Below are 10,392 nucleotides of genomic sequence, written 5' to 3'. Positions count from 1 at the left end.
CCAAATTCGGTTGACTAGGTACTAGGATCGGTTCCCCACATATATATGGTATCTAACTTATATGTGTTGCACATGTCCATAGGATCGGTTCCCCTTTCTGCTACAAACTTGCTGCACCTCATACAAGGATCGATTCCCCTTTGTGATGTGTTGCACCTCTTCATAGGATCGATTCCTCTTTACCCAGATTCGGTCCTACACAATCACAAACTCGATCATACCATCTCACGTGATTAATTAAGATCGGTTTCACTAATAAAAGTCATACCAATACATAAGTCAGGCCTTTGTGAATAGTTTTACCAAGAACACAAACAAGTCGTGAGCGGTTATACTAAATCACACATGTTGGATGTTCACAAGATATGTAATGAATAAAAATCCCAATAACGCCTGGCGATTTCCTTTTCAATTCATAAACAAATTTATGAACTTACTTCCTTAAACCACATGTAAAACATTGTTTACTAGGATGAAATCCTCGCCTCATACCCATACATAATCACAATAGCCATTAAACGATTATGTCGATGTCTTATCTACAAAGTTTAATGGTTAAGCAATAAACCTTGTATTGTATTCCTTAATACTATTTCTATCTAGAGTGTTCATGCTTCGCAGTTTCATTTTCAATATGCATGACTTGAAAGATACGTTAGGGAATGAAACAGTTCAAGTCAAATATCACTAACCTCAAGTGGAAGGATGATGTTGTCGTTGTAGCTTCTTACTTCTTCACTTCTTCAAGTATTCACAATACTTGTAATGTCTCATATCCTAATATTTTTAAGCTAACCTATACGAAGTTGACTCTAGTACATAATTAAACAATTCTGAAAATGAGTTTTGATTCACTAAAATATGACAACCAAGCTCGACATACCAACGCTCGATGGGTTCAACCGAGCTATGCTCTAACAGATTCTATCCCTGTGTTAGATATCGATATATGGAAATCTAGGTTTGAACCATACTAGCTTCAGGGTCTACCTTAATTCTTTGTTTAGAAGTACCCTCTAAGTTGGATCCTAACTATGCATTTTTAGGCCCGTATGAGACTTTGCCCGTGGCCATAGCTTCCGATATGGATAGCAATCAGGAGAGTAGGCCAGAGATTGTGCTTCAAGATAATAAGGAAAATTTAGGGTTGACCATAGCGGATATGAAACATATAAGTCCTACAGTTTGTATGCCTCAAATGCATTTAGAGGATGAACCACCTGATTAAAACTTAGAGAAAGCAATTGACCTTTTTCAGGAACCTGATGGTCTAGAAATTAGGAACATTGTGACTAGTATATCTAGAGACACCCAAAACCTTAAGTTTGGGGGTAATGATGGTCAAATATTAGAAGTCCCTAACTTGGGAATCGAGCCTAGTGTGCCCGAGGTATTACCTGGGTCTCTTTCGACTCCGCAACCTGATCCTCCTGATACTGTTCAGGAGGAAATCCATCAATTAGAGATCCCTTGGTCGGATAAATATATTTTTCAAGACACTCATATGAAACCCAAGTGGGCGCCGCAGAAAAACCCAGTTGTCTTGCAAGAAATTTTAAATTAGGTTGTGCTTTGTCTGTTCATTTTTCTAATCCGGTGCAGTTGTCTCATAATTGTGGCAGTTTTATTTGGTGTTGTTGACCCACAATTGTTTCAACTATTGATATATGATTTGAAAGGTAATTAGCCAATTTATGGTATATGACGTCTGGCTGAAGACTTTAAACTTAGCACTTCTTTGGAGGTAACCCATGCTCATGCAACACGGTAATATCTTTCCTTAACTCTTTTGCTTCAAGTGGTAACAGTTTCTCCTTGTTCACGCTTTTAATTTCATCTTTAGAACATTTAGGACAATGTTAGATTTAAGTTTGGGCGTATGGGAGAAACTTTTTAGTTGCATTATTAAACTCCAGAGCCTATAAATTTATGCCTATTAAGGCTAACACTAACCAATCTAAGTGGATGAAAACATCTTGGTTGTAGGAGTTGAGGAACCAATCTGAGTGGATGGAAACATCTAAATAGAGTCTATTCATAAAAGCACAGAGCTCAGGTGTTAGAAATAACATGATAGTTTCACTGTATCTCGGAATCATCTTATTACTTCTGTTTTTATTTTTTGCACAATTTTTATGTTGATGTCTGCTGGGTTGAAATAGGGCGATTGAGTTATTAATTTAAAAAAAAATAATGAAAAATAAATAAAATAGAACAAATAAAAATGAATGGAAAAAAAAAGTTGAAAAAAAGAAAAGGAATTGAGACCAGACCATCAGACCAACCAGAATAAATTGTTCAATAAAATCGACCGTTGGTTCCCTTGTATCTGCCAGACGAGTTGATCTAGAATTAGGATTATCGACCACTGGTTCCCTTGTATATGCCAGCTGTGTTGATATTAGTCCAGACCACTATCTCAATCCATTAGGTCATATGATTCATCTTGGCATTGACGTCCATTCACAACCATCTTTTTCTATTTCCATCTTCTTAATCTATTCATGTGATTTGTTTGATTCCGGATATTGATGTCCATAATGCGACTATCTGAGTAGAACTCCGTCACTTATATATGAATTTTAGTATGTGAGTGCAAACTCGTGTACAACAATTGGAATTTCGTATCAGGGTATTTCCTCCTGTAGTCAATGAGAGTATGCCAACCAAGGAGATTCTTTAGTGCCTTCTAAGGTTTTGCGTAGATAGCTAGGGTCTGGAGTAAAGGTTTTGTGGGTATATCTCTAACAAACCCTCCCAAGACTATAACTCGGCCACTAGGGCCACCTAGGGGTTTAAAGGCTTGTTGCACACGCTAAGTGCAATCGCGATGCCTGCGACACTGAGTTAGGATTTTATTTTGTAGATTTAATTTGCCCGGGACTAACAAATAATAAGTTTGGGGGTATTTGATAGACGCATTTATGTGTCTATTTTGTTCTCAATTATATATATTGTTAGTACTAATTTTTGGATTTATTATGGCTTTTTATGTGTTTTTGGAGAAATAATATTTTGTGGAGAAATCGGCTCGAAAAGTGGCATATGTGCTCGCGGGAGAAAATTACTAAATGCACTCGTGCTTTGGATAAGGGCACCCCCAAATTATTCAGGGCACCCCCACTGTTGGATAAAGACACCCAGGAAAATTACTATGCGCACATCAAAGTTACTATTTCCGCCCTAGTTGCTAAAGGGAGACCATCCACGAATAAGGGGAGGTCATCCCCATTATTTTGAATTTCAGAATAAGGCAGGAAACTCTTACAGTTGAAGAACAGATTAGGGTTGAAGATTTGGACGTGATATAAGGAGATTAGATCGCTGATTTTCACGGGCTAGATGTGCTATGGGTGTACAATGCTTATCTGGGTGTTAAATTTGATCAAAATTGGCTAAATAACCCGGGAGAAGGAAACAAAGGTGAAAAATAGTTATGGGTCCCTGTTGAGCATATTTTTGGAATTTCAGGGAGACTAAATCGCAGATAAGCTTCCCAAAGAGTCATATCTATCTAAGGAATAGTTTGGGAAAAGTTGGAAATCTCAGAAACGCGTGAAACAATTATGGGAAGAAATTATTGTCGTGACTTACACGGAAGGAAAACAGAGGATTACTCGGAATTTTGAAGGTTTTTGTGGTGTATAAATAGTTATGCTCGAGTTCCAGAGAGGGGAGTGAAGTTTAGAATAAGTTAAGAGAAGTTTAGAATACCACAGAGCCGAGAAACCGAAGTTGTAGGAAACCGAGTTCTGCTGCTGCTGAAGAACACGAAGAACATAAGACGCATTAGAACAATCTTTTATTCTATAACATATCCCTTCTATCGTTTCCTGTAACAATTCTTTATTGCAACAGTTCTCTGTAACAGTCAATTTGCAACGCCTATAAAACGTTGCAAACTGTCTTCTTTATTAGTTTTCTCTTGTTTATCACCCTTTTGAGTTATGAACACCTATTTTGAGCACGTGAATAATATGAGGAGCTAAACACCTTAGCTGAGGCGATGGAGGAAGCCATTGTTCCATGAAAAGTGGTATATTTCTATTTTAATTAATTCTTGCAATTTCTTTTATGATTATTTGCATGGAACTAATATTGGGAAATTGATTTTTATTGAATGCTTGTGATTCGTTTTGATGGAGCATGCTTAGATTTAAACTTTTGATGTTTCATGCTTGATGTTTACATTTGTTACTTCGAAAATCTACTAGAGGCAATAAATTAGAATCACTTTAAACGCAAAGAATTGCATGAATATTGATTAGATTGAATCACTTAATTGGTCAATGGTGGAATCCTGAGTCTCAGTGCTTTTTATAATCTTGATTACAACTTCAATTTGAGTCTTCTAGTTTTCTATTTTGAATTTGAATCTAAAATCGAATCTTTATAAGTTCGAGAATCGAATCCTTTTTACCACTATCTACAAAATACATCATGTATACCTTGTTGGCTCAACAGTAGTTAACCAAAGTTAGCCATATGAACACTTTCATATCAACCTTGTTCATCTTAACACAACTAGTTCAAATGATTCAAATGAAACTAGTTATAGAGTTGTTCAATTGTTTATATTCTCATATAAGTATGCAAGACATAATTGAAGCTAAATCGATTTTGATTCACTCGGATCAATTCATGAACATTGTAGCCACGGTTTGCAAAAGATTGCATTCCTTAATTTATAAATGTATTAGTTCATGAACAAAACAATTTTAGAACATAACCCACTCAAGTATGCAAATGGGTACGCATACCTAAGTAGCCGGACTTGGTCTGGGTTCGCCAGTATGCGAACGGGTACGCATACTGTCGTACACCACCAAACTCAGTTGAATTCCCGAACTTGAATTTACGCTGGTACGCATACGGGTATGCATACTAAGTTCCCGGACTTCAACTAACAAACCAGTACGCATACGAGTATGCATACTATGGTTCCCGAACTTGGAATAACTTGCAACAGTTAGCATAGAAGTGCGCATACTGTGCTATATCCAATTAATGGTTAATTGTTCTAAACTCCCAAATCAATCATGGAACATTCTTAGAAGACGGGAATAGCTGTATTACACAAACTATTAGCTTCAAAGCAATTTTCAAGTGATCGAATGATCAATACGAAACATTCCGAGTCTACACCAAATGACTGTCTCACACAAATATATAAGATGTTACCAGGCGATTTTCACATGATCATCTTTCGACTTTCGTCAAGAATATAAGATGAACTTGGTTAAAACGAAAGCTTACCAACACATATTTCGAGAAATATGTAAGCGAGTTAAACTCAGCTCGAAATATCTAATATGTATAATTGAAGTCTATATAGCTATACGACTTTTGTCTCAAATAGGAGATAAAGTAGATAGACTTTTGAGTGATAGATGAGTTCAAGTCTCCACATACCTTTTGTTGGTGAAGTTCCACAAGCTCCCCTTAGTAGTTCTTCGTCTATAATCGATGAATGTCGTGAAGTCTAAAGCTCAACTACACATTCTATCATAACCCGAGACTTAACTATAAGTAGACTAGAAATCAAGACTTATAGTTTTGGCAACTAAAATTTACAAACAAGCTTGAGATAACAACGCTTGCGAGTTCGACCGACCAGTGCTCTAACACAACTAGATTTATCTTAGATATTGATTTTTGAGATCGTCTAATAACTCTTCTACATAATCAAGTACACGGACCTTTGGTCTATACACATTGATTGTAGAAGAGAAAGAGAAAAACTCTATATACAATCTGACCTACTTGTGATTGTATTAGATTTTTTCCAAATAGGTTGCCGAAGAAAAAAATTGGCGGTGTACTTGGTACCCTCTCCTTTTCAAATAGGATAGTTAGTCTTCACATACCTTTATTGATGAAGTTCTCGCAAATGTCTTCGATGTTCATCAATTTTCAATCTTCGGGGTATCCGGTGATTTCTGATACTAATTCAAGTCCGAGACTGACTTTAGTAGACTATAAATCAAGAAACAATTTTGGTCATCTAACATTTACGACAAGCTTGACATACCAATACTTGTGGCTTCAACCAAGCGATGCTCTAACGAGATCTTGATTTCAAAGAGTTGATACTTGATGTTTCGATCTTTTCCAGTTTGATAATTTTTGTTGTATTATACTTTCCCATTAATTGTAACTTCAAACTTATAGTAAGATCTTCTGCAAAATTCCCCAAAGCACGAACGGAGCAATGTCATAACCTCTAGGAATAACCATAGTGTCAGCGGCGGAAACATAGGCCACGCTTATGACGGTCAAAACATCAACAAAAAGACAATGGATAAAAAGTTTGCTTAAAATTTAACTCACAAAACTTCATTCATTTCATCCCACGATCCGGATTGAGATATCATCGTGCTTGTAAGATATGATTAACAAAATCAAAAACTGCGATTCATTCTGCATTATATAATCCACCACATTTATAGAGAGCCTGGATTGAGATACCATCGTGCTTGTAAGATATGATCAACAAAATCAAAAACTGCGATTCATTCTGCATTATATAATCCACCACATTTATAGAGAGCCAAACCAGGCGGCAAATACACTTGCAAATCAGGCAGCAAACATGATTGTTTAACCTAACTTTTGTTTTATATGTAATCGCTGTACACACGTGATCTCTTTTTAGGTTAAATCAATCAATATAATGTCTCATAGGGAAAAAAAAAAGAAAAAAAAGGGATTTGATCCAAATTTTATCCTTTTCTAATGGCATAGATATTCATCAAATTTTACATGAATTCATTGGGAAGGAAGATATCTAGACTAGTTTGAAGAAAATTGCTTAATAACATTAAATTCTAATATTCTTAGGAAGAAGTGTACAAAAGTAGATAGCTAAACGCAATTGGAAAGCAGCAGGTGGTAACTTACAAATCAAACCAAACAGCATTCAATAACTAGATAGTATGACCATCAACCACTATGTAAGAGCGCTAAAAGAATCAAGCTGAAAGAAAAATTAAAATGTTAAAATCTTGGGCCCTAACAATATAATAGCCTAGCAGGCCTGGTCTATAAGACGGCTCTGTGTTAGACTCTTGGATAAGAAGAAAACGTGTAAACTGCATTAAACACAAAAAGAGAAAAAACATGTAAACTCTGGGTGTAAGTGTAACTGACTAATATTGGAAAAAACTCACTCTGAGCGATGATGTAGAACAAACAACTAAGACCGAAATGTTTGCAACAGAGAAAGTCCGGATATAAGAACTACTGCATAGACACTGCAGTCCATGAAAACTGCCCTAAAAGCCTTGTACATCACTATTCCAGTCTCCAGTGCTTCCCCCACATTCATTGCCCTACTATTTGCCTCTTCCACAGCTTTCATAGGACTTCCTCGTTTCGCTAACAGTAATAGTGCAACCACAATAGTGAAATCCGCCAACAGGACCAGATAAAGAGGCATTGACATCATAAAGTTTTTTACAACTTCACTGCCGCTTAGTATAGGTAAATTTAGATGGGATAGAATCACCAGAAGTGCTATGGTGACGGAGCAAATAACACGGAAGTTCTCCGAAGCAGCAATGGCAGAACTAATTCGCTTAGGAGTGAACAGTGTAGGATGATGTGACCGTGGTGCTGCATGTGAAAGTGGTGTTGTATCAGAAGGTGTACTCTGAGATGAATCTTCTACAACTGTTGATGCTACCAGTTTTGGTTTCTTTTCATTGCTAATTCCCGATGCAGGTGATCTTATTTCTTCAACATTACCCTCACTAGTATGTAACTGATGTTCCAGTTTTGGTTGCTTTTCATTGCCAATTCCCAAAGCAGGTGATCTTATTTCTTCAACATTACCCTCACTAGTATGTAACTGATGTTCCACTTGATCTCCATAACGAGTGGAAGCGTTGCTTGAAGTTTCATTGACAATTGATGGTTTTGGGTTAGGAATACTGCGGATCCCATTGTCATTAACACCATCACTGGAATCAACTGCGACAACCGAATGATAAATCATCAATAGAGTATTGAAGCAATTCATGTAGCTATTTTTTCCAAACAAAAAAAGTTCATAATGATTTGCCTAATAGGAAGAACGAAATTAACAAGGTTCTGCTTTTATCCTTGTAAGTTGTGACCTCAGGTTTCTGTCCAAAAAGCTCAAGTTTGCATAAGAATCAGAAGTTAGGATAGTATACGTTCATGTTATGATGTCTAAACATATGATCCAATGGGTTCCTAATTCGATATTACCATCCTTTTAAAAACAATTCGCAAAAACTCTTGTACTTAACCAAATCATAAAACAGAAATCTTAACAATCAGTTCAAAATGAAGTTCCCAAGAAGCAAACCATATAACTGCATTGATTTGCATTTTACTAAATCATATAACAGAAATCTTAACAATCAGTTCAAAATGAAGTTTCCTAGAAGCAAACCATATAATTGCATTGATTTTCGTTTACCAAATCACCCACATTACCAAATCATAATCCAGGTTCCAGCAGAAATCATTTCTACTCTAGTACTATTTGACTTTTCATACTAAAGTTCTCTTGAGATATCAGATCACTTTCTGGTAGGGAAGATCAGCTTTCAATTGGACTACGTTTCATCTCAACAACCCTTCCACTAAAACGAAAATCAATCTTCAATGCCACATAAAACACTTTTACACATAAACGTTTCACAATGAACAATAAAGGTCTCAACCATACTTGGGGATGTCCAATTTGTCATGTCATGTTAAAATAAACCCTTATTACAAAATTGAAGGATTTCAACAAATTCACCACAGAACAATCACATGTTTCCAGTAGAAAAATTAGAAAACCCTAGAACTCAAATTGACATCTAATAATAATTCAATACAAGAATCCGAGCAAGATGGATAAAAAAGAAAGTACCTATAATTGGACCAGAGCGGGATTGAATATTATCTCGACGAGATAAAACTGGTGGAGATGAGATTGTCCGAGTATGTTCTGATTGTAGTTGTGGTTTTAATTCTAGTACTGGATTTGGTTGCGGTTCTGATGGTGACGGTGATAGAGGTGGTAATGGTGATGAATCTAGGGTTTTGATTCGACCTGTAATAAGAGCAAGACGATCTTCTCCTCTATCAACAATCCTTCTCCTTCGAGCTTCTCTTGTACTCGTCGCCATCTTCTTCTTCAATCAGAAAAATTTCAGTTTTTCTATTTCATCTGTGTACTTAATACATCTTGGTTTACTATTTTACCCTTTTATATTCAATTATTCACGTAATAACCACTGGGCTAATCCGGGCTCGGGTTCCAGGGTTAGCAGGTCTTGGTAATCAAGTAACCCATATAAATATAGCCCAACTTGTTCGTAAAGAAGTGGAAACCTTTGAAGTTGTGTTACAAAGGAGGTTACAAAGTAACCTTGAACACTAAATTTAAGCAAAAACTAGCCTTAACCAAGATCAAAGACACAACAAAACAGAGACAAAATTCTGACTTGCCAAAAACTGAAGACTAAGTAATACCCAACACTCCATTCCAGATGAACAATAAACTGTTAATAGAGATGTTCTTAAAAATCTTGGTGCCTAAAGACCAGTTGTAAAGTAGGCATTTTACTTCATTCAAAAGCTAATTGAAATGCTTATAGCTTCCTTGATATAGTCTCCAATTTCTTTCATTCCAAATTACCCATTAAATGGCAAAAGGAATCATGCTCCTAAGCTTATTTCTCCAAGTTTTTTTTTTTGTTCCATTCCCAAACAGTAGCCTTAACATCTTCCTTGAAGACCCATACAAGCTTGAAGCTTGTAAAGAAAAAATTTCAGAGCTTTCTTGTTTCATCACAATGTAAGAATAAATGGGAGTTAGATTCAGATGTCTTCTTACACATAATACACCCATTAACAACAATAGAGTTATGCAGAATGTCAAGTGTAGGTGCTGCATTATGGCATAAGTTCCAAGTGAAAAATAAAATCTTGTATGAAATTCTTGGATTCCATAAGCTCTTGTGAGGACATCAGATGTACCCTGCAACCTCAATAGTATCATAACATGATTTTACAGAAAAAATGTTACCAGGATTCCTAGACAGGTAATCATCTCCTGATTCAGCCAAAATTGATTTGACCCAGCAAAGAAGCAACCATTTCCACCTCATCTTCTTTGAGATTCCTAGTGAAATTGAAATCCCAGGCAGAACCATTGTCAGTATCTTTTACCATGTCTCTTACAGTAGCATGATTATTTCTGGATAACCTATAAAGAGAAGGATATCATCTAGCTAGCGAATTTTCTCATATCCATATATCATTCCAGAAAGAGCATATGTTTCCACTTTGAATATGCATACATTGTAGACAACTGTTGAATGATGTTTTTGGATTTTAGAATACCAGACCACAAACTCTTTCCTAGAGAGT

General features: G+C 36.1%; 1 protein-coding gene across 1 annotated transcript; it reads right to left on the bottom strand.

Moving 5' to 3' along the window:
- Nucleotides 1-6,800: 6,800 nt before the first annotated feature.
- LOC113299811 lies at nt 6,801-9,164 on the bottom strand. The gene is made up of 2 exons (XM_026548899.1): nt 8,888-9,164; nt 6,801-7,971 (listed from the first exon to the last, which is right to left on the bottom strand). Exons 1-2 carry the CDS (start codon nt 9,144-9,146, stop codon nt 7,196-7,198), a joined length of 1,035 nt encoding a protein of 344 aa, XP_026404684.1. The 5' UTR covers nt 9,147-9,164; the 3' UTR covers nt 6,801-7,195.
- Nucleotides 9,165-10,392: the final 1,228 nt, after the last annotated feature.

Source organism: Papaver somniferum, chromosome 7 (assembly GCF_003573695.1).
Source record: "Papaver somniferum cultivar HN1 chromosome 7, ASM357369v1, whole genome shotgun sequence".
NCBI lineage: Eukaryota > Viridiplantae > Streptophyta > Magnoliopsida > Ranunculales > Papaveraceae > Papaver > Papaver somniferum.
This window is presented reverse-complemented; position numbering and strand designations above follow the sequence as displayed.

Coding starts and splice junctions, on each gene's coding strand:
- LOC113299811 (XM_026548899.1), bottom strand. CDS start 9,146: ATGGCGACGAGTACAAGAGAAGCTCGAAGGAGAAGGATTGTTGATAGA. Junction 7,972..8,887: donor CCGCTCTGGTCCAATTATAG/GTACTTTCTTTT, acceptor CGGTTGTCGCAG/TTGATTCCAGTGATGGTGTT.